Source organism: Gadus chalcogrammus, chromosome 8 (assembly GCF_026213295.1).
Source record: "Gadus chalcogrammus isolate NIFS_2021 chromosome 8, NIFS_Gcha_1.0, whole genome shotgun sequence".
In the NCBI taxonomy this organism is placed as follows: Eukaryota; Metazoa; Chordata; class Actinopteri; order Gadiformes; family Gadidae; genus Gadus; species Gadus chalcogrammus.
In genome coordinates this window covers 13,743,027-13,767,183 of record NC_079419.1, presented here as the reverse complement: position 1 = coordinate 13,767,183, position 24,157 = coordinate 13,743,027, and the positions used below count along the sequence as shown (strand labels likewise).

Genomic DNA, 24,157 nt, shown 5'->3' with positions numbered 1-24,157 from the left:
GGGGGGGAGGGAAATCTATTTATTTGTGGTACCGGGCCAGGGGGGTGGGCGGGTGGGGGCCCAGATGTGGGAAAGCTTGTTTATATTCTATATATAAATCTATCGACCTCAAATGTCTATATAAAATATAAAAATCTAACCCCGGTGTCTTGTCATTCCTTGAGGCGTGATGCCGCTTTGAAGTGTTTGGATTACAAAAACCTGATGAGAAAAAAGTGAGACCGGATGAGAAAAAAGTGCATTTTAATTCTTAACGTTTTGTCCAAAATAGTCGAGTGGGAACTGAAGAACTTCCTCCCAACCCTGGACAACCAGTCAGCAACCGGGACCTCATAAGTCCCCTTCCTGTTCAACTGTACAAATCCCAGTCTTAAAAAAAAAAACTAAATCAAAAAGCTTAAACGCGCTTGTTAAAGTTTATAGTCATGATAAAAAATAGTGACACATCAAGGTTAAAGGCCATTTTTTTCTTAAAATGTAAACCAAACAAACGGTAACGCCCAACAAACACTTGGGGAACACATGTAACAACCCCCGCGAGAGGCGCAGAGCGTCCTTCAGGAACGTTAGCGTAACGTAGGTCCTTCGCTCGCCCCCGTCCGCTGCGGGCGGGGGCCAGGATCACGGCAGTCCGGTGTCGACGCTGCCCATTGGTCCGCCGGAAAAACCAAAACAAAAAATGGCTTGTGAGGAGGCGTGGCCTGCACAACTTCTCCTGTCCTGTGCTGCTAGTCCGTGTCCGAGTCGCTGCTCTCCTCCGAGGAGCTGCTGTCGCCCGACTGGTCCTCGTCGTCTTCGTCGTTCTGCGGGCGGGAGGAAGACGGAGAGGTTACGATAACGATTACGGTTACTAGACCTGGTAGGTCGGGTAACCAGCCATCGGCTTGGCCTAGTTAGATGTGGTTACAGGGGTTCTAGTCTGACTTGGTTGAGGCTGAGCGTCAGGGAGAGCTTCAGATTATAACGAAACACGCAGTACTCCGGATGTCTTTGAAAGGCTGCAGAGGACAACCATCCCAAAACGGGCCCCTTTAAACCGGAGGAACCCACCTCATCATCGTCTTCGTCACTTTCGCTGCTTCCTGACGACTCGTCGTCGTCGTCCGAGTCCGAAGAGTCGCTCTTGTCGTCGTCCTCGTCCGACTCAGACGTGTCCTGCTGGAGAACACATTGAAGAAAACACACACCTGTAGGAGACCCTTCTGTTTGACCGGCTCACCAATGAGCAGGTGGGCTTTTAGTTACATAACACACACCTGTAGGACACCCTTCTGTTTGACCGGCTCACCAATGAGCAGGTGGGCTTTTAGTTACATAACACCCCCCTGGGGGAGACCCTTCTGTTATGAGGCCTTACTACACACTCATGGCTGTTGAGTACGGTGTGCATGTTGAATATATAGTATTGAGTGTGTGTGGGTTCCTGTCGCTCTGTAAACATAGTCTTGGGAAAGCGTGCGTGTGTTCTTTACCTTGGCCCGGTACGCCATAGAGCGTTTCCCCACGGCGACCCCCGGGGCCGGACCCCTGGCCGTGACCCGCACCTTGGCCCCGGGCCCCTGGACCCTGGTGCTGCTTCTCCGCTTCTGTAACGCACACACATACAGTGAATGAGACAATGTAGTGACCTTCCACCGCCACGCCCGCTGAGGTCAGGGTAGCATGTGTGGCTGACAGAGGCTGCGTGGTCAGAGAGGACCGGTGCGGGTCCTACTCACCGTGGACGAGAACTCTTTGTAGAGCGCCCGCTCCTGGGGAGAGAGAGACTGGTGGAGAGAGAGGGAGGGTCGGTTAACATACAATATATAGAGTCATCAGGACGAAGCATTGAGGTTCAGATCCTTTTCTTTAAATGCTCAAATATGTACAGAATAAAGTACGCTTATATTTGGGTGCATGGGTTGTTTTGGTTAAGGAGAATATGCACTGATTGGTTAGAAATGAGTTGCCTGGAATCTAATCGGACTCAGCCAGACCGAACAGGTATTCTCAGAGCATTTCACTCACTCAACGCTGACGGACTGCTACGGCACTTCTAACAAATTAGACTTGAATAAAGGCTCTTAAATCTTCATAAAACACCTTTATGTTTTTAGTTTGGTAACAGTGTGTGTACGTGAGCGTATTCGTGTGCATATGCGTGTGTGTGTGTTGGGCGTACCTTGACCCAGGAGTCCAGCTCGGCCTTGTACTCCACCTGCTGCTCCTCCACCATCTTCTTGTACTTGTCCTTGTGGGCCAGGCTGAGCTTGTGCCAGCGCTTCCCGATCTCCACCATGCGCTCCTTCAGGCTGAGCCGGTTCAGCTCCCCGTTCGTCAGCAGCTCCTGGCTGAACATCTGGTAGCCGCTCCTAAAAGAGCCACGCGGTATATACACACACAAGTTATATATATATATACACACACACAAGTTATATATACACACACATATATAAACATATACACATATATAAACATATAAACATACACACACACACACACACGTAGAGATGTTATTCACACACACAGCACACACAACACAAACACACACTCACACGTCTCACTTACACAGGAGGCTTCTTGGGCTCCCCCTCAAACTTGGGCTTCCTGTTGGTTTGTCCCCCAGCAGGCGTCCTGTTCTCCAGCAGCTCCCTCTGCAGGAAGGAAGGAGTGGTTACAGCCAAGGCTTCTGAAGCTTTATACACACACCGCTTAACTAGAACCCCAGCACTGCTTTATACACACACACACCGCTTAACTAGAACCCCAGCACTGCTTTATACACACACACACCGCTTAACTAGAACCCCAGCACTGCTTTATACACACACCGCTTAACTAGAACCCCAGGACATCAGCAACTGACCCGAGGCCCCCAGCATCATGGGAGAGAGTCGTGTGACGCACAGTGAGTGTCCCATCACTGGGTGTGACGAGTGGGGTTGCGACGTGACGTTCACCGCCAGGTGTTAGACCGTAGCTGCAGGTCTGCATCCCCAATGTGGTGAGAATACACTGGGGCGTTCCCCACCTAGCTCAATGTTTAACGACGAGTACTACCACGGTGCGGAGAGAGGGGAGATTTGGACTGGGGGAGGGGGGAGAGGGGTCACTGACCACAGCTTGATACTGAACCTCGTATCTCTTCTGGTCCTCGGCAGCCTTCTTGATCCAGGGGATCTTCTCCTTCTTCTCCATGGACCTCCAGGCCCCCTCCATGGCGCTCTGGGCCTTCTTGCGGTCGCTCTGCAGCGGAACACACAGCACCGTTCTACTACTGTGGTGAGGCTCGAGTGGTGAACTATAGGGTAGGGTTACTACAGTGGGACAGTACTGGTAGTGGAGGAGGAGGAGGAGGAGGAGGAGGAGGAGGCTGGTTTAGGAGGTTGGAGAAGGAGGGGATAGTAGTGATGGAGGAGGAGGGGATAGTAGTGATGGAGGAGGAGGGGATAGTAGTGATGGAGGAGGAGGGGATAGTAGTGATGGAGGAGGAGGGGATAGTAGTGATGGAGGAGGAGGAGGAGGAGGAGGAGGGGATAGTAGTGATGGAGGAGGAGGGGATAATAGTGATGGAGGAGGAGGGGATAGTAGTGATGGAGGAGGAGGTGTTAGTGGTGGAGATGGGATGAAGAACTGAAAAGGCGGAGGTGCTGAGTATGCTGCAATAGAAGGAGGAGGAGGAGGAGGGCTCACCCGGTACTTGGCCAGGTAGTCTCCGATGACGCTCTGCTGCCACAGGTCCTCGGCAGTGCGTGGCGTCTCCGGGAGCTTGGTCCTCTTCCGGGCCTCCCGGCGCTCCTTGGCCGTGGTCCCCTGGACCCAGTTCTCTGGCTCCGGCTCCCGGCTGCGCTCCTGGAACCATCAGAACCGTCAGGTCGGGCCCCCACTAGACGCTCTATAAAGGGTTCCTCTGAGCCCGGGAGGGAGGATGCATACCTTGGCCGTGAGGGCTTTGGTTCGGTGGGGGCTGCCGGCCACGCCCATACCCAATTTGGACCCGCCCAGTTTCTCCTCTGTCAGGATGCGGTCCCTCTCTCCTTCTGGAAGACTCTGGAGAGGCAACAGACGCCCACAGACACACACACATCAGCCATCGCTGTGCTCGCTATCGAATGAACCATACAGGCTAAGGACAAGCTATTGTAGTGACGGTGTGTGTGACTCGCAGACGAAGACGTTAAGTTATGGGTTTGAACCCTAATACCTGCGGACTACCTGAAGGCCAACATGAGCCGGATTGTCAAACCCTACCTGCTCATTAATGAAGTGTAGCTTCACCATTGAATGTAAATCACTTGGGATACAATGGTGAACTACTAGATCACTAGATGGCGCTAGACAGAGCCAACTTGTCAGGCTTCCTTCGGATTGACTCCCGTGGGTTATTTTCCTACTCTATACGACGCAGAAAGACTTGCTCTCTTAGTTGAACGGGGCAGCCAGGGTGTCCGATAGCGTGTGACCAGAGGTTAGCACTCACCTCTAGAAAGCGCTGCAGGTCCACGTCGTACTGCTTCTTTCTCTGGTGAGGGAGAGGGGGACAGGACGTCAGAGGGCAGAGATAGCAGCAGGATGGCCTGGTGGTGGGGGGGGTGAACTCCCAGTGAAATGTTCTAGGTTTAAAGGCCCAGTGTCCCCAGTCTCCCCGATCCTTAATGACATGCATCCTTCTCAAATATGTTCAGATAAAAAAGTAAAGATGTCTTTAACAGATAAACAGACGCAAAAAAAATAACGCAATTGTTATAATAACTAACAGTAACTCGGATATGTCATCTTTGAAAAGCAAATATAAAAATAACGAAATTTAAACAGAAAAATAGCATTCACTAAAAACGTACGGATGTGCCAGTTGGTTAAAGCATCAGAAGGTATAAGCTATTTCGTAAAAAATAAAACATTGTCTAAACCATTTGGCAAGAATGAGTCTTATGGAGGTGGCTGTCAGTGGCTGGTTGTCTTTGTGGCGGGCGGTTGGGTTGGTAGTTAGTAAGTTAGGGTTCCCTAACCTGTTCGCAGCGTTTCTGGAACATGTCCTTCTCCTTCTGGGTCATCATCTTCCACTGCTTGCTGCACAGCACCATGCGCTCCGTGCTCGGGACATCCTTCATGTTCACCATCAGCTCAGCGCAGTACAGGGAGTAGCCGTTCCTGAAGGACCCATAGAGAACCTTCAACTACAGAACACACCCAGGACAGAACCTTCAACTACAGAACAGAACCTTCAACTACAGAACACATCCAGGACAGAACATTCAACTACAGAACACATCCAGGACAGAACCTTCAACTACAGAACCTGCTCAACTACAGAACAGAACCTTCAACTACAGAACGCATACAGGATAGACCGCCTCAACAGAACACATCAAGGACAGGGACATTTCAACTACAGATACTGGACAGAACCTTCTCAACTACAGAACACATTAAGGACAGAACCTTCAACTACAGAACACATTAAGGACAGAACCTTCAACTACAGAACACATTAAGGACAGAACCTTCAACTACAGAACACAAACTGGACAGAACCTTCAACTACAGAACACATACTGGACAGAACCTTCAAGTACAGAACACATTAAGGACAGAACCTTCAACCACAGAACACATACTGGACAGAACCTTCAAGTACAGAACACATACTGGACAGAACCTTCAACTACAGAACACATACTGGACAGAACCTTCAAGTACAGAACACATTAAGGACAGAACCTTCAACCACAGAACACATCCAAGACAGAACCACATCCAGGACAGAACCTTCTCAACTAAAAGAACACATCCAGGACAGTAATTCAAGGCTCCAGACGTAGGCTCAGACAGAGTTCTAGCAGTGTCTGAAATGTAGGCCCATAATCTACTGTGCTACAATACTTAGAAAAAAAGTGCTATAGGCAAGATTTAAGAGCTCTAATTTGAGTAATTATGTAAGACCATAGCCACCTGTCAGCTGTTAGTGAGTGAAAAGCACTGTGAGAATATCCGTTTCTAGTTGACTGCGCCTGCCACTGTGAGAGACAATCATTTAGATGCTAGACCGCTCCTGGCTAATTTCTTACGCTTCAGGGCATCTCTTCCCTGATTGGTTCGGTTGACTTATAATTCCTGGCAATCAGGCGCCTGAACGCAACGCCTGATCGCAACTCTTTAGAATCATACCCATAAAACCTTTAATAAAAAACTAAATTAAAACAACAACTAAGGACGGCCAGGTCAGAGCATGTAATGAGCCGTGAGACAAGACTCTGGCTTCAACGTGGAGGTCGTACCCAGGGGAAAGCAATAGAGAAGGTGCAGGAGGACTAGTAGAGGGGGGGGGGGGGTGGTACAGTGGAAGTTGTACCCAGGGCAAAGCATTAAAACTGCAGACTTACGGTGGAGGTTTGGTGGGCCGGCCGTCAAACTTGTCTTTGAGCTGCCTCTCTGCCTTGGTGAGGACGGACTTGACATGTTCCTCCGAGGTCAGATCTGGGTGGGCCTCATGGTACACTCTCATGCTGTCCTGGAACACACACACACACACCCACACCACACACACACAGTTAGACCATCCCACTTTCTATCAATCCATCTCCCTGTCTGACTCTCTCTCTTTTGAAAGACATTCAGACCTTATGGTTTTGGTTTAATTAAATTTCAAATTCTCCATCACTCACACGCATTATCTCTTGCCCATGCTCTCTCTCTCTCGCCCATGCTCTCTCTTCATGTGATTCCCGCTCTCCCTATCTGAATGTGATGCCCTCTCTCTCTCTCTATGTGTGTGTGGTGCTCTCTCACCCCGTAGTCCTTCTGTAGCTCAAGAGCCTTGCTGATCCACTTGAGTCTCTTCTTATCCAGCAGTTGAGACCACTGTCTCCTCAGGGCCTCCTTCAGCTCCTTCTGACTCACCTGGAACACACAAATTATATTAAACAGAAATACACACACACACACACACATTATATATATTATACATTATCAATACACACACACACACACACGTGTGTGGGAGTGTGCGTACCTCCGGGTGGAGCTTCATGTAGGTCTTCTTCTCGTGGTTGTACCACAGCTGCTGGGGGGTCTTGGGTTTCTCCGGGAGGTCTGACTTCTTCTTCACCTCTATCAGCTCGGGGTGGTCCTCCCTACACACATACACCCCATTAAACATAGGATGGCCCCCTCCCAGATTGGACTGGCCCTGATCAGGCGGCCAATCGAGGTTCCTAATCAAGCAGCCAATCGATTGAGAGTATTAGCCTTCGGTGTGAACCAGACGTACTTGAAGCGCGCCATGTTCTTCTCAAACGACTCCTTCTCTCTCTGGAACTCTGTGATGTACTTTTGCTGTAGAAATTATAACAACTGAGTTCAGTTTATCCTTCAGACGGGCGGACAGACAGACAGAAAGGAAAGACCATGCAAACCGACACACAGACAGAAAGACAGGACAGAGCATGCTGACAAACAGACAGGCAGGCAGGAATGCCCGGGCATTGCATGCAGCCAGATGGACAGACAGACAGGACAGACCATGCAAACAGGCAGGGAGACAGACAGACAGAGAGACAGACCTTTTTCTTTTCGGCCAGCTCCTTGTACTTCTTGGACAGGATCTTGGTGAGGTCCAGGTTGCTCATCTCCGGGTGGATCTTGGCGTACTTGGCTCGTTTCTCCATGAAGAAGCGGAAGTACGGTGTCAAGGGCTTCTTGGGGAATTCTGGGTGGGTCTGGGAGGGGGTCAACACAGAATAATAAATGAGCGATGCCATCACCATCGGCAAAGTGTAGCACCTCTATCTCAAAGTCTGGATTATCTCGCCCCGCTTAATGGTTGCGTCTTAAACGATGGACTTAGGTCATCTTCTATCCTTTTCGGTCTTTAGTGTCTGTGCCGTTTGTAACATTTTGTTTTCAACATTCAACCACCATGAACTTCAAGCTGATGATGAGAGCTTGTCCCGTGTGTCCAAGAGGCCGCTGCACCTCTTCCCAATCAGAGTGCTGCTACGCTCCGTAACCTCGTAGCTAATAATGATTCAAGCTCCAGGCGGCGATCTGATCTACAGCGCCCAGATTAGTGTTGCCTCTGGGTGGGCCTAACGGTGGACGGTCGGTCCCCCCAGCACCACGAGGGGTCTCGTCTGGAGGGGAGGAGCTCAGTCTGACCTTTAGCTTCTTGCCCTTGTAGGGGTTCTTCACAAACTCCATCGCATCCGCCAGGAGCTCCGTCATGGTACGGTACTTCCGCACCTGCACACAGAAACACCACCTTCATCATCCTCCTCCATCACCATGATTCAAGTCATATCCAACCGAGTGTGCCGGTCTAACACGGTGTGTGAACAACTAGTGCTAGAATATACGCGATACATTCTTCACACTTTTAGATACAAATGCTTCTTTAGACATCGCCTTAGTGGGTGAGATATAGCAGCACACTTATCATAACAGGCCAACTTCAGATGGAGCATTTTCAACAAGAAGTTTAAGAAATATACAAAGTACCCTGTGTATTACGACAACAGGATCAGGAAGAAGACGGAATAAAGGCGGAGGAGGAGAAAGAAGAGGATGAGTGGAAGAGTATGTGTCTCTGTGTGTTTAAAGAACTCATACCTCTGTGGAGACCTTGTGCCACTTCTGTTTGCACATGTCGCTGGTGTAGCTCCCAAAGCACACCTTCTCCCAGTCAAAGTGGGACTCCGTTGTCTTGTACTTCATGGAGTCTAGGTCAGGGAGGATACCCCTGATCCTCTCCAACAGGGCCACACAGTCCTCCTTGCTCCACCCATCTGATACACAAACACAGGAGGCTATAAGGAAAACACACCAAGATACTGATATCTTCCCAAATTACTTACTGTGAAATCGGACCATTATTGTAGGAATACCTTCTTGGTTTTTGAGCCGTGAGTTGTGCGAAGCGGTGGAAACTCCGCTGCCGTTCATGCTGACGACCGGTTACAGCACCCGCCGTCCGCTGTCACTATAGGAACATAAACCTGTTATCGTAATTTGCGATATTGAGATTCCATCTGTTGCGTTCCCTCCCTCCGGGCAGCGTTCCAAAACATGCCACGAGACTTTCATTCAAAAGCTGGAATTGTATTCACGGCATGCACAGATAATAGACAAGAGCAACGCTGGAATAACGATGTAACGTATATATTGATAGCTTTTGTTTTAATTAGAATTGGTCAGTCCCGAGTGTTAGGCTCACGCGTATTTCAGGGATTTGTTCTTGTTGTCCGATTAAAAAAAAACTGGTTTTAATGCAGCCGTCAAGAAAATGCATCACGAATCTTTATCAACTGTCACGCCACACAAGCAACAAGAAGTGTTCTCATACAAAGCGGCTCTAGTGTTTCGGAACTGCTTAAATGTGTGGCTGAGCTACCCGCTCAGAGCCGCCGGTGTGCGAGCTGCTCGCCACCCGCCTGGGCAGCGGGGGGAGGCGCGGCTGCGTAGCCGGCCAAGGCAACGTTTCCCTGGTGTGCACAGTCATCGATGCCCGAAGGTCAAACGAAGGGCTGTTTGTTTAAATTTAACGTCCCTTTCTGTTGTAAATGTCAACTTTAATGCACATTCAAGTTGAAAGGGAATCGTGTATTCTAAGAATGCCAGCTGGTTAAAAGTTTGAGCCGTTTTAATAGGGAACATACAGGCATGTTGTGGCCGGGTTCGACGCCACAGACATCTGCCGAGCAGCCCAGCATTAGCTGCCCCAGTAATGGCGCCCGTACTCCGGCAGTAGTCCCGACGCAGCTTCCGTTGGCAAGCTACTCAAGGGCTTCTTCAGCAAGACCCAGACACTTCTCGACAACACGCGAAAAATACGACGTTGTATTGAACGAGACATCATAAAACACACCTATCCACACGACCACTTATACAGTAGCCAAGCGTCATGCTCTATTTGACACGTGCGAATGCCCAATAATCGCATTATAACAAAACTGATTAAACGCGTAAAATTATTGATGCTTTGCTCAAAGCTGCTCGAATATATATGCACAGGGAATAAAGTAGATAGTGGCCAAAATGACAATGTGAAAATAGTGGAAAATCATTGATTAATCCAACTAGTAAGCCAGCTGGCGCCTTGGCTAACTTGCTGTCGCCCAAAAGCCCTCACTGCAAAGCCGCCATGAATTTTGTGAACACTCGGGGACGGACCCCTAGAAAACCGTCTATATCGGTTTGAAATCACGGCTTAGTACTCACCCTTCGCTTCAAATATGAACCAGAAGTATTTCTGCAAACCTATGGAATTGTTTTTATTATTTAGGGGTTTTAGGGGGGGTATTTGTCAGTCGTAAACCCCGGGGAGCCAGATCGAAACGGATCCGACAAAAGGAGCGTCTAGTTCGGTATGAAACTCCGCCCAACGCCGCAGGGGGAGGAACTCTGAGGGAAAACATGCGAGTGAGAGCACAGAGGCGGAGGTTGAAACGAGAGACAGCGGGACAAGACCAACCAAACCCGGCAAAAAAATAATCACATCGGGGTTTAAGGGGTTTCCAACTACGTCTACTTGAATAAAACTATAGTTTTTAAATAGTTACGCTACATAAGTCCCATGAATGTTTATTATAACCCTTCTCGATTCCAGATGCGGAACAGGCGAGGGAACATCCACACCGGGCGACAGAAGCAACCGCGGGATGGGCTGTCAGCGGGCATGAGAAATCAGGTGATGCGGCGTTCGACACTCCGTTGCATCCGTGGGCTCCTTCTGTCCCTATCCGGGTCCACTGGAGAAATGTCCACGAATCATTAGACTTGTCGGCTTCAACAAGAGGTTTTCCCGTCACGGATTTCATCCTGAGAGGCGATATTCTCGCGTGGGAGTGGGATGAGATGTTTATCAAGGTACGAGTGACAGCAACACGCCGCTCAGAAAGGGTGGAGGCTGAACTGCCGCTGATGTTCCCGGGGAATCCGAGCTGAGGGAACCGGGGGAGGGCCATCATTCCGCACGCACACACCTTCTTCCACACCACGACCACCCCACCACGCGTGGACAAGCCTTCCACACAATCAATCAATAAAAACATGACATATTTCATTCGTCTGTAGATAAACTCCACAGAAAAATGGGACAGATTAACCTAAAATAAGTACATTTCTTCATTGACTTAGATCGGCTCGCTGAATAGACCAAACGACTTCTTCCTGTGATTGTGCCTCGTTCCTTGTCTCGCTCCATCTGTCTCTCTCACACACAAACAGACGCACGCACGCACACACACACACACACACACACACACACACACACACACACACACACACACACACACACACACAGTCCATATTATATTAGATTGTGTGTGCATTTGTGCGAATTATTCAAAAGAAATCAAAATGTTTACATTATTTTATTTTTAATCACCTCAACATTATACCATTGCGGTAAAGACCCTATATTAGTATTTTAATTTTAGAGAAGCTACCCACACAGTCAATAAAAAAAAATACCGATTTTATTTTTCTGTGGATATTTCCATTCCACACTTTTAAATAGCTAATCAAAGGAATAGATGTTTCTAAAAGTCAATTTCTTTATTGACTAATCAGCAGATTGGCTCGCGGGATATTTCGCAAGGTGGACGTATGGGTGGTTGTTCTGGTTTTATACCATGTTTAATGTGCTTTTATCTTTCGTATTTTGCATGTAGTGTGTGTCTAAGCTTTTAATGTCTTGGGGGTTTACTTGTGGGTTTTATTGGGTTGATGACGTTTATTTGTGTTCTTGGTTTTACTTGCATGTTGTGTTTAAGGAATGCAGCGTTTTTTTTAGTTAGGCCTACTTACAAACATTTGAATATGCCGATTGTTATTAATAAACGTTTTATGCGTACCCGTGGTAATCTGGCTCCTCCTTGGTTATACAGTTGCTCTCCAGCCGATCAGAAAGAATCCTGTACGGTCTTCTTCACCCTTTCCCCCCATCCTCCTTACAAATAGACCAATCTTCCTGTGATTGCGTCTTGTCCCTTGTGTGTGTGTGTGTGTGTGTGTGTGTCCCCACACACACACACACACACACACACACACACACACACACACACACACACACACACACACACACACACACACACACACACACACACACACACACACACACACACACACACACACACACCTTCTATCCTTTCTTCCAACTCAAGCCCCAAAATCCCAGTTCATAAGATCAAAACGTGAAAAAAATTGTCTTTCTGATGCTTTGTCTTTCATCGCTAATATCAACCATCAGAAAGCAAGACTGGAGTGACAGCGCCATCTCTTGCTGAAAATAGGTAACGACAGCTCAAGATTGAGTGAAACTAGATGTTTATCTGCTGAATTATTTAGGAAGTCTTTGACAGAGAGAACGACACCATTAAACTGTAGTGACCCATCAGCTAATATTTAATATGTTTACATCATTAATGTTTTTCCGAAGAAGATGTAGAATACAAATCTTTCCCAGGAGGATAATTCCAACAATTTTGCCCCATGTAATGCCACATTTGGCAGGATTCGTTTTTTTGCTTTGATGAGGTAAACGCGCACACTTCACACAGGAAATTTGATTTTGAATATTTATTTGTAGTACATATTAGAACAAGGGTTATTATCAAACAGAATATATCCGCAAGGTGAGGCGATTCTCTAACAAAAATAGCATATATATATACGCGGTTCCACTAAATGTAAATTTCTTCTAAATAAAAATAAAATGCCCAGTGCAGTCTGGAGCTCAACTTGATCTGTGACTGGGGGAGCCTCTGGTCTGTCAGCCGCACTTGGTCCCCACAACGCAGTCCCCAATAGGTGGTCCTCACAAGACAAGGTGTGTGAAACCAATCCACAGTGAGCAGCAGCAGTGTTGGGGGTTCAAGGTCACACAGGCATCTGCATCTGTGTGTATTCGTCCTGAACCTGCAGGTCGTCCAGACGAGGCTCGGCGTCGTCCGCGTCGAGCTGGAACACAGAGGACCAGCCGGGTCAAGGGTCAATATCAGACAGCACTGTGGTAGGGACTAGCAAGGGTGTGTATTTGTGAGTGTGTAGGTCACACAGTGTATCTCAAGGGGGCTGAAGATGTATCTAATATCTGAACCTTCAATTTAGGGTATTTATATTTACCGGGCGCTTTTGTCCAAGGCGATTCATACACACATTCGCACACCGACGGCGGAGGCAACCGTACAAGGCGACAGACAGCTTGACTAGAGCAGTCAGGGTGAGGCTTCTTGCTCAGGCGACGTGTGTGTGTGTGTGTGTGTGTGTGTGTGTGTGTGTGTGATTGATTGTCTGGTAACTCACACACTGTATCTCACAGGGGTGAAGATACATGAGTGTGTGTGTATGTATGCGTTTGTGTAACTCACAGGAGGTGCAGATGAGTGTGTGTGTGTGTGTGTGTGTGTGTGTGTGTGTGTGTGTGTGTGCGTGTGTGTAACTCACACACTGTATCTCACAGGGGTGAAGATACATGAGTGTCTGTGTATGCGTGTGTGTAACTCACAGGAGGTGCAGATGAGTGAGTGTGTGTGTGTGTGTGTGTGTGTGTGTGTGTGTGTGTAACTCACACACTGTATCTCGCGGTGGGTAAAGATGCGGGGCAGCAGCAGTCTCTTCACAGGGATGGTGAGGAGGAGGACAAAAGGGAAGGCCAGTGCGGCGGCCGTCGACATGACGACCCACAGCAGAGACAGACAAAGCAGCTGCACACAGGTGAACAGGTGCATCCGCACCGTCCGCACCTGCACACACACACACACACACACACACACACACACACACACACACACACACACACACACACACACACACACACACACACACACACACACACACACACACACACACACACACACACACACACACGTTTATACACGTACATATACATCTACACAGACAGGGCATGCACAGACACAGCACAGACTCACTCACACACATATACTGTATCATGATGAAGAACTACCTCAATGTAAACACACACACATACATGCCGTGCAAGCACAACCACGCCAACACACACACGCCAACACAAACACACTCAATGCACGCATATGTAACACACTGACACACACACACAGAACATAAATATCATTCACAAATGTAAACACACACTGTACTATATATACTCTTGATACACACTGACTAGTCTGCATTATACTACCACAAAAGCCACCACAACACTAAGATCCAGTGTTTCAGGCTCCCGGGCTGGTGGGGGGGTCTGACCTTGGTGACGTAGCTGAGGTCAGGGTGGTACTTGGCGGGCATCATGAGCAGCAGCAAGCGGTCGGTCAGCTGGATGCCGTTCAGCGACATGACCCCCATGTAGAGGAAGATCCCGAACAGGACGGGCAGAGGAATCTGTCTCAGGACCTCCCCCATGACGATGGACAGGCCTGTGCATGCACGCACGCACGCACACACACACACACACACACACACACACACACACACACACACACACACACACACACACACACACACACACACACACACACACACACACACACACACACACACACACACACACACACACACACGCAAACGCACAAACAAACCTCTTAAACTACAAACACAACTACAAACACAGCTTTTTAATAACCACATTCTGGTTTTGTTGGTTTTCGCTTGTATTGTATTGTATTGTATGTGCTGTATTGTATTGTACTGAGCTATGTTATAGAAAAATGTACTCTACTTCCCTATATTATAATGTATTATATTGCACTGCACTGTATTTTGTTTTACTGTATTGTACTGCATTGTACTGAGCTCTTTCTTCTGATCCCTTGGAGCATTCGGAGCATCTTCAGCTAATGGCGTTCAGCATGCTTCACTCATGACTATTAGATATGGATGACAACAACAGAACACAGCTCTAATGGTTCCTCTCGTTAGCGACGGCCCCGCAGACCCACCGACCAGCACGGCCACCAGGAACCCGGTCACCCTCTGCTCCTTGACCTCCTGGACACGGGGCTTGTCTCCCGGGGCGACGGCCTTGCTCATCACGGTGAGGGCGTTGGTGTGCGTGACGGAGCGCACGGTGGCGGCCGACAGCCAGGGCAGGCCGAACATGGCGGAGATCCCGCCCACCGCCACGATGATCAGCAGGTCCAGGTGGAAGCCCGTCCCCTTGGTTAGCATTCGCTCCTTTTTGCTACAAATCAGCCTGGGGAGACATGCGCTAGCGGGTTAGCTGTTAGCAGTTAACGGTAAGCTGTCTGTGGTTAGCATTTATTTTTTCTTTCAAATATGCATATCAAAGTAGGTTAATGTGCGTATCCAAATGTGTGTGTGTGTGTGTGTGTGTGTGTGTGTGTGTGTGTGTGTGTGTGTGTGTGTGTGTGTGTGTGTGTGTTTGTTCCTATGCGTGACTGTATGATTGTTTAAGTGTCTGTTTGTGTGCGGGTGTCGTAGATGTTTGTGTGTGTGTGTGTGTGCGTGTAGATGTGTGTGTGTGTGTTTAAATGGGTGTGTGGTCCTACGCGGTGATCTGGGACTCCATGAAGACGAGGATGAAGACGAGGATGGCTGGCAGGACGCTGGCGCACATCATCCACACAGGAAACTGTCCGTCGGAGCCCAGCGGGGAGATGAACCAATCACGCTTCTCCGGCGTGGACACCGAGAAGCCACTGGGCACGCTCAGTTTCTGGGAACAGGAAACAGGAAAAATACTGTCAAACTGCTTTCACTTATTCACATAGCGGCCATATTGGTTCTACAATCTTTGGAAAACCATGGCATCCTCGATGCATAGAAGTTCAATTGCAGTTTAAGTTCTACATTACGTTTCCCAAACCAGGTAGCATTGAAAAGCATTTCCATTGAGTTGTCATGGTTCCAACCAGGATTCAAGACGGTTTTTGTGGAGTATCTATATCAAGAGTGGGGAGGGGAACCCCTTCAGCGTGTTGATGATGTCATGGACTGTGGTTCAAACACTCAGGTGTTGTCATCTCACCTGGGTGTAGGCGTCGGCAATGCTCCAGTCCACCAGCACCATGATGAGGATAGCGATGGGGACGCCAAAGTCTCCGATGATCCGCCGTAGCTGAAGAACAACAAAGCAATATTAATATTCCAATCATGAAGCAATATTTAGTAGTCAGGTTACCATGGGAGTCCTGCCCAAGTACAGATGAACCTCCATTCTTAAAGCTTCATTTTACGACATACATATGTGAACAAACTCATCATTATAGTACATTTAGTACACGTCATTGAAGAAAGGGGGTTAGAGCATCTCCCTCCAGGATGCATACAGGTCCATTGAAGATAGGGTGGGACTTGAAGGGAAACACCTTAGCTACTACTGGACTGTCCTTCCCGCGTTATGGACAGAGCGTAGCAGAACACACACCTAATGGGCCCAACCCCTCACTCACCCTGCCGGGGAAGAAGACGCTGTTTTTGAACTTGCGGAGGTAGAAGGCCATGAGGAAAGTTCCGGACATAAGCACCAGGGAGAGCAGGGCGGTGTTGGGCTCTCCCACAACCTTCCCAGCAGGGCTCACATCCAAGGTGGAGTTGAACGGGTACAAGGTCTCATTGATGGGGGCGGAGCAGTTGCTTTTCAGAGGGTGCTCTTGGAAAATCTGGGGACCAGATAGACCAGCACACACTGAGATACGAGGAGTTTGAGCAAGGCACTAGCTGCACTTTGTCTAAGGGTTAGTGGTTTTATTCCGTGTCGCAGAAATATATTATGATAAAGGCAGTGGAAATTGTGGAAAAGGTTACAAAGGATGGACAGGTCAAAATGCTGACATGTTTGGTGTCTTTCATCTTTCGGCCAAGGTACCCGGGTTAGTCTCTGCATGAGAACCATCAAACCCCACCTTGACCAGCTTGGAGAAGGTCTCGTAGATGAAGATGAAGGAGATGAGGAAGGAGAAGATCTCCTGGGTGAAGCGGGAGACGAAGCGGACCAGGAAGCTGCCCTCGAAGGCCACGGTGAGAACCACGATCAGGACCAACCAGAACCCGATCCACACCCGGGCCGTCAGGTACTCCATCTCAGTCTGCTTGCAGAACTGGACGCAACATGAGAAGATTAATTCACATGTGGAATTGTGAACACGCGGTGGAGATCGTTGTTTTTGTGTTATTGTTGTGTTAATATCAGCTACTAGTTCATACCGAGGGTTAAAAGGTGACATATTACACAACCAGGTGCTAGTGTGATTAGTCATTACAAGCCATTTAAAAAATCAGCCAGTTCTGACATCACAAGTGGGCGTGTCCACCTAGATGTGTGCTGAATGGATGAGCAAATTTGGCTAAAGTACACTGGCTGCTAGACTGATCAATCCAGCAAACATCTAGGTGGACACACCCACCTGTGATGTCAGAAAAGATTTTCAAAACGGCTGATCCAGCTCAAACTTTTAGGAATAAGTATTTCGCATTCAAATTGTAAAAACTATTTGCAACAACTACCGGAATATTCTATTTCTTTAACATTGACAATGCTTTAAAATACAATTCTTTGGAAGTTCTTATAAGTAAGTTGTTAAAAACGTCACTTCGAACAAACGCCACATAGAGTACTGCACCCACCGAGTAGAAGGCTTCCTCAAACACCAGCAGGGGCCCTGAGAAGCCCACTATGAGCAGCGGCTGGGCTCCCAGGATGCTGAACACCAGACCATGTAGCGCCGTGGCAACGATCAACTCAGACACGCCGATCAGCCCTTCAGTCTTCTCACCTGTGACGATGACCGAATGCCATTAATACAATATAATATATGAAATACGCATACTTATTTTAACCTTGTCTTGGTTGTGTGTGTCTCCCAACTGTAATGCTTGTTGTCTATGTCATGCGTATGTGATAATATCTTTGAAATTTCCGGTTTAATAAAGTCTATTGCATCATATCCTGTCTGGCTCATAACCTTCTGGCAGGGCCGTGATTGGTCTACAAGGGTTTGAAACCAACAAGCCACTCCTACATGCTCTACACCCGGAATGTGATTGGATAACTGCTAAATCTGCTGCTCAGTCCAGGTGATATTTCCTCCATGAAAGACGGAGGAGTGACATAGAGAGGAACATTCCTTCGCAATCCTTATTGCTCAAATCAACCATGACGAGCAGATAAAGAGTTCCATCACTTTGTGGACCGTGGACAGTGCCGGGGCATTGGGGTACCGGCCCTGGGACTGACTGTTGAGAGGAACAGTCCCAGGGCCTTCGGGGGCCGGCCCGGCCGCTCCATACGTACCCAGGAGGCCTCCGAAGGTGATGGCCGGCGACAGGGCGGCAAAGTATATGAAGATGACGGCGGCCATGCACTGGGGGTTCATGGCGTCCCGGATGTCGGTGAGGTACTGGGGATACCGCCGCGCCACGTCCTTCACCAGCCCCCCGAAGAGACGACCCGTCCGCCTCAGGGGGTCGTCGCCGGGCTTGGACGGGTCCGGGGCGCCTGGGGACGGGAGGGTAGACCGGGAGGGGGTCATTTTGGAGACTGGAGAGTTTATCTGGAAACACCGGTGCTGTACCTGAGGGAAACCAGACCACTGGACCTACACCACATTTCGAGACCAGTAGATCGAGTCCACATCGGGAAGACTTCTAGAACACATTCCCTCTGGGCTTGGATTAGGCTTTTACTTGATAAATGATCTGAAACCTGTTTGCTGAGTCGAATTTGATCCCTGCATCTAGAAGACACCTACAGTAGACCATACAGAACCACATCTTAAAGTCACTTCGACCACATCAAGACCACATCTAGAAGACCACGTCGGGGCCTTTCTTGGCGTTCATCGGAATCCTGTACTAATCTAAGTCTAGAAAACCGCTAGAAGTCACATAGATAGACCCCCTACATTTCTTTGAACTTGGAGGGCCCCTGAAAGCCCTTCAAGACTAGATCCCCTCTGATACCTGGACCTGAGGACTGTATCTCTGTATCTCAGTATCTCTGTATCTCTGTATCTCTGTACCTCTGTATCTCAGTATCTCTGTATCTCTGTATCTCTGTATCTCTTCTCACCTGCGTCCTTGAAGCCTTCGGTTTCCTTGGTGGCCGCGGCGCCGTCTATGCTCTTGCGGAGCATGTCTCTCTGAAAGTGGGAGACGGAGCGCAGCATGTCGTCCCCCTCCATCTCCGACGGCGGGAGGACCACGCTGCTGTCCAGGAAGCAGTTGATGGCCGTCAGCAGGTCCTGCCGGTCGTCTGCCATGTAGGCCGCCTCGTGGAACTTCTGCAAAAGAACCGGGGAAAACTGGGGTTTTGACATACGATAAACTGTGGTCGATTTTGTGTAAATTCACTTCAGATTTAGGATTTGGGTTAGCTGTAAGCTAAAACACTTTTTTGAAGGAAGCCATCCTCACTCCATCTCGTGTCTTGGGCAAGAGAGGTTATTGAGATGTGGAGCCTATGTTATACCAATGGACACGTTTCCGAATATGGAGACCCATTGCTGTGTATTTCAACCCCACTCCGTTCTCTGATGCCCGCTATTTATTTTAAAATCAAAATGGATGAACGAGGTTGAGGGGTCTCCATGAAAGTAACTACCTCGGCATTGACTATGCTGATCAACACAGTTGTATTGACTATATCCACAAATCCACACAGCTTGAATTCTGGGAGATTGGCGACTCTGACCTTGTCGGACATGAGTGTGGAGATTGAACGTCCAATCTGGTGGTAGTCGATGTTGGCGGTGGGCGGGCCCAGAAGCAGGAAGAGGAAGCGGACAGGAACCGGAACTTCCAGAACCGACTCCAGCGGGACCGCCTCCTGGAGCCGAACGAAGGCCATGGAGGGCTGGTCCAGGAAGCCCACGCTGCCTGGAGAGACACAGACCACGCTCACACATCTCCAGTCCACATCTGAGGGGGCACCTCTAGGTAACGTGGAGACCACATCTAGGTACGGTTGCGCGGTCGTCGTTGTCTACCAGTGGCAGATTGTGGTTACGTACCTACTAGGACCACGGTGGCTTCAGCCTTCTCAGGGATCTTCTCCAGTAACTTCAGCTCCTGTTTGGACCTGGAGCGACGCAAAGGGTGGAACTCTCTCTAGAGGAGACACAAAGACACGTAGACACACACACACACGCACACACACACACACAGCAACACGCACAATACGACACACACAAAAACACACATGCACATGCACACAAAGAGAGGTCAAAGGTAAGTATCAAACTACAACATCATCCTTGACCCGCCCCTACCCCCTTGCCCTATCGACGGCCAACAGACACCTCATTCCTGTCCGGCTCCAGCTCTGTGTCTCCGTGGTAACCGTCTCCCCCAGTCCCCCCGGTCTGTCTCTGGGAGGGGTCGGGGTGGGTGACCACGCCCCCTTTCGGGGGGGTCATGCTTGCCGCCGGGACGTTCCTGCTGTAGGAGCTGAACTCCTTCTCACGGCTCGGATGACTGGAGAGCAAACACACACACGCACACACACGCACATAGTATACACACGAACGCACACACACAGACACATTTATTTCACCACGCTAAGAGATCTTGAGTTTAACAAGTTGGTGAAAGCACGGCGACGGAGGCTGCGTGTACCTGTGTTTGACCAGCAGGGCTCTCAGGACGTTGCCGCGGTCCTCGGCTCTGATCTGGTCCGAGATCACCATCTGCTCCACCACCTGCTGGGCGATGCCCGGGAGGGTCTTCTGGTCCAGGTCCAGCAGGACCGCGCCTACACACAGAGGACCATCGTCCCGTCAATCAATCTCTCAGTGATCAGAGGAAATGGACGAGGAACGAACAGGAACTCATTTACACTATGAGCCCACTTTATACATTATTAGATATAGATATTTACATCATCTCATTGAATAAAAGAGAAAATATATTGCCCTTAGCTGCTTCTGGGGTCATAGTATTTATGACCCCCCCCCCCTCCCGCCTGCCCAAACCTAACCCTGCCCCGCCCAAACCTAAGCCCGCCCGGCCCACTGCCCCAGTGCACCATGGGAGAGGGTCCTGCGTAGCTCCAGCAAGGAGCGGAAGGAGAGCGAGGCGACGTGGGGACGCCCCCACCTCTCCGTCTCCTCCTCCACGTCTTCCTCAAACTTGATCCAGCGCGCCGTCTCGCGCCACTGGACCTGCTGGTTCTGATCCACCACCAGCTCGTTCAGCTCCACAAACACCTGGTACACACAGACATACATACACATGAACACATACTGTATACACACTCTATATACACAAACACCTGGTACACACAGACATACACACATACACATGAACACATACTGTATACACACTCTATGTACACAAACACCTGGTACACACAGACATACACGCATACACATGAACACATACTTTATACACACTCTATATACACAAACACCTGGTGCACACATACACGTGAACATATACAGTTTATACACTCTATATACACAAATACCTGGGTATACACATGGACGTATACTATATATATATACTATATGTACACAAACACCTGGATACACATACACATCAATATCTATATGTATATTCAAAAACAACTGGGATACACATATACACATGAATATATTTATAGATACATATATATATACACAAACACCTGGATGCACATACAAATCAATATCTATGTGTATATACACAGACACCTGCGACACACATCTACAAATGAATATATATGTATGCATATATATATATATACTGTATTTAGTTAAACAAACACACACATAAAGGAGATGTACACTTTATATATAAAGTGATATACAATTACATCCAGATAGACAGATGGACAGACACCCGTACACACATACACACAAACAAACACCAACACACACAAATCAACTTGAAAAGTTGAAAAGCATTAAAAGCTCAGAATCCCTCCTCTTAGGCCCTGCGTCAGCACTAACTCCTACAAAATAATTATGTACACAACTCAGAGCTTAAAACACTAAAAACAAGCATCCCCCGACCAACCGATAACACACAGTATATATCCCAGACAGAGCCTGGGTTCTCTGTGGTTCTAGGTTCCAGCGGGCCTACCTTGCTGTCCTGGGCCATTTGCCGGAGCTGATCCACCTGGACCATCTTCCACCCCTGGACAATGTGAGTCCGACCAGATACCTGCAGGGTCTGAGGGTTTGGACCCCAACACGACCCCTATCCCTTCCCTCTAGCCTCTCTCTCCACCTTTATCTCCCCCTCTCCTCTTTCTCTATCTCTCGAACCCCACCCTCATCATCTCAACCTGACACTCACCACCCAGACCTCCTATTCAGCCGCTTAAGACTCAGGATTACACTTGATCCTGCTCCTCACAGACCCCCCCCCCCCCCCCCGTTCACACCTGTAAACAAGCGCCCCATCAGGTGGGAACAGGAGGGGGAACACCGGTGGGAAGGGTCCAACACTGCACCCAAACTCCACCTACTAATTCCCTGCTTTGTTGGTGGTGTTATGAGAATAGGAAACATTGGGCTAGCTTCGGGACAATGCAATCTTTCACACGGTACTTTGTTTAAATTGAGGAACACTCTGTAAGCTAGGATATTCAAGCTGATTTGGGATGTAACTGATTTGAAATGTAACTGACTTGGAATCAAACTGATTCGGAATCAAACTGACTTGGAATCCCACATCAGCCCACTCTGTTTGGCCGATCAGGTTCCAGGTTCCAGAGGTGATCTTGGCCACAGGGCGGGGCTGGGGGGGGAGGACTGACCTCGTGCGGAGAGCGGTCCGGTTTGGGGCTGTGGCCGGCGGTCTCGGAGCGGGGGTCCCCGGAGGTGTAGACCAGCGGCCCCCTGGCGCTCTTGCTGACCAGGTGACGTCGCATGGCCGAGACATCATCCAATCGGTGACCTGGGCGGGATGAGGTCAACCGGGAGAACATTGGTGGGAAGGTATGAGAAAGGACCACACACACACAGACACACACACACACACACACACACCCAAACACAAATACACACAGACAAACAAACACAAACACAAATACACACTGCACAGTGCACACATACACTCGCGTATGTACGCACAAACACACATACACGCAAACACAAATACAAACTGCACACAAACATTTGCGTATGTACGCACACATACACACATACACACACACACATACGCACACACACACACACACCCACACACATGCACACGTACCCACATACATCCCATGCACACAAACACGCTAAAAAATACGCACACACACACACACACACACACACACACACCCTTCATGGGAAGGTGTTGTGAGACAGGTGAGTGGTTCTCAGGCTTGGCTGAGCATCATTGAGCGTTGAGCCACGATGACGCAGGTCTTCTAATCTGTCCTTTCACACGCATCTCTCCGGACACAAAGACCTGGCCTGGACCTCCAAGCCTCAGACAACACATTCCCACATCGCCAGGGACAAGGTTGGGATATAAACTCTCTTCCCTCTCTAATCCGCGGGTCGGAACACCATGCAGGGAATGCTCCAGCAAGAGCAGAGGAGACCTATCCGATGCCGAGGTCTAGGAGCAAGTCTCCAACCAAAACACGTTTAATGCCAAAAGCATGCAATTAGAGAGATTTAGAAACACAGACAGGTAGGAAAATAGCTAAACATTTCTTACAAAAATCACAGGAAACAAGGAGCATGAACTCACCTTTGAGCGAATCCCTTCTCAAGAAGAGTTTTTACCACAGATTGTAGAATATTCAGATTTTACTATTCGGAATTGTATATGTACATGTGGTATCCCCAGTTTACTAAGCCATGAATACAACAGGCACACGCCTCATCCTATCAGGAGAACTTATTCTGGTACTAACAGCATTAGGCGTCCCTCTGGACAAAAACTTGTTCTTACAAATCTCTTTAATGTCTCAAAGATCATTGCATGTTTTCATCTCTGGCAGAGCTGAGTCACCACTTAATCATAATCAGAAAGACCGCCCTAGTCCCCAGGGCAAATGCAAACACACACAGACAGGCGCACACATGCACGCGCAGGCACACACAGACTCACACTATCTCATACACAAGTACGCACACATACACACACACACACACACACACACACACTCATGAACACACACACCCACTCATGAATACACAAACACGAGTACACGCACATGCACACACGCAAAAACACTCAGACACAAACACACACACACACACACACACACACACACACACACACACACACACACACACACACACAGACACAC

General features: G+C 48.8%; 2 protein-coding genes across 3 annotated transcripts in view; both read right to left on the bottom strand.

Annotated features, from left to right (window-relative positions):
• Window positions 1-148: 148 nt before the first annotated feature.
• On the bottom strand, window positions 149-10,390 carry LOC130387388 (nucleolar transcription factor 1-A-like). 2 transcript variants are annotated; one of them, XM_056596433.1, is made up of 20 exons: window positions 10,195-10,390; window positions 8,862-8,956; window positions 8,587-8,762; window positions 8,137-8,220; window positions 7,542-7,697; window positions 7,250-7,314; window positions 6,992-7,112; window positions 6,769-6,879; window positions 6,363-6,490; window positions 4,989-5,130; window positions 4,460-4,501; window positions 3,916-4,029; window positions 3,673-3,831; window positions 3,115-3,225; window positions 2,548-2,633; window positions 2,162-2,351; window positions 1,719-1,766; window positions 1,473-1,586; window positions 1,051-1,158; window positions 149-803 (listed from the first exon to the last, which is right to left on the bottom strand). In XM_056596433.1, exons 2-20 carry the CDS (start codon window positions 8,917-8,919, stop codon window positions 729-731), a joined length of 2,088 nt encoding a protein of 695 aa, XP_056452408.1. In that variant the 5' UTR covers window positions 8,920-8,956; window positions 10,195-10,390; the 3' UTR covers window positions 149-728. The 2 variants fall into 2 exon arrangements, with proteins under 2 accessions (XP_056452408.1, XP_056452407.1); XM_056596432.1 differs by having other exon boundaries at window positions 155-803; window positions 3,097-3,225.
• Window positions 10,391-12,855: 2,465 nt separating this feature from the next.
• Window positions 12,856-24,157, bottom strand: part of LOC130387313 (anion exchange protein 2-like) — a 17,102-nt gene continuing 5,800 nt past the window's right edge. The window contains exons 4-20 of the mRNA XM_056596337.1: window positions 22,661-22,800; window positions 20,942-21,122; window positions 20,533-20,668; window positions 20,211-20,391; window positions 19,929-20,025; window positions 19,610-19,794; window positions 18,989-19,199; window positions 18,212-18,415; window positions 17,545-17,693; window positions 16,824-17,018; window positions 16,371-16,580; window positions 15,947-16,036; window positions 15,468-15,634; window positions 14,898-15,151; window positions 14,206-14,375; window positions 13,548-13,721; window positions 12,856-12,936 (exon numbers count right to left, since the gene is read on the bottom strand). Of these exons, the coding sequence (XP_056452312.1) occupies window positions 12,856-12,936; window positions 13,548-13,721; window positions 14,206-14,375; window positions 14,898-15,151; window positions 15,468-15,634; window positions 15,947-16,036; window positions 16,371-16,580; window positions 16,824-17,018; window positions 17,545-17,693; window positions 18,212-18,415; window positions 18,989-19,199; window positions 19,610-19,794; window positions 19,929-20,025; window positions 20,211-20,391; window positions 20,533-20,668; window positions 20,942-21,122; window positions 22,661-22,800 (2,825 nt within the window). The remainder of the gene's footprint in view (window positions 12,937-13,547; window positions 13,722-14,205; window positions 14,376-14,897; window positions 15,152-15,467; window positions 15,635-15,946; window positions 16,037-16,370; window positions 16,581-16,823; window positions 17,019-17,544; window positions 17,694-18,211; window positions 18,416-18,988; window positions 19,200-19,609; window positions 19,795-19,928; window positions 20,026-20,210; window positions 20,392-20,532; window positions 20,669-20,941; window positions 21,123-22,660; window positions 22,801-24,157) is intronic.

Bases quoted from the DNA above. Each gene is read 5' to 3' on its own strand.
- LOC130387388 (XM_056596432.1), bottom strand. From the start codon at position 8,919: ATGAACGGCAGCGGAGTTTCCACCGCTTCGCACAACTCACGGCTCAAA. The intron at 8,221-8,586 runs GTATGAGTTCTT...TTCTGTGTGCAG, and splicing joins GGCACAAGGTCTCCACAGAG to GTGCGGAAGTACCGTACCAT. The intron at 2,634-3,096 runs GTCAGTGACCCC...TCCTTCCTGCAG, and splicing joins AGGTTCAGTATCAAGCTGTG to AGGGAGCTGCTGGAGAACAG.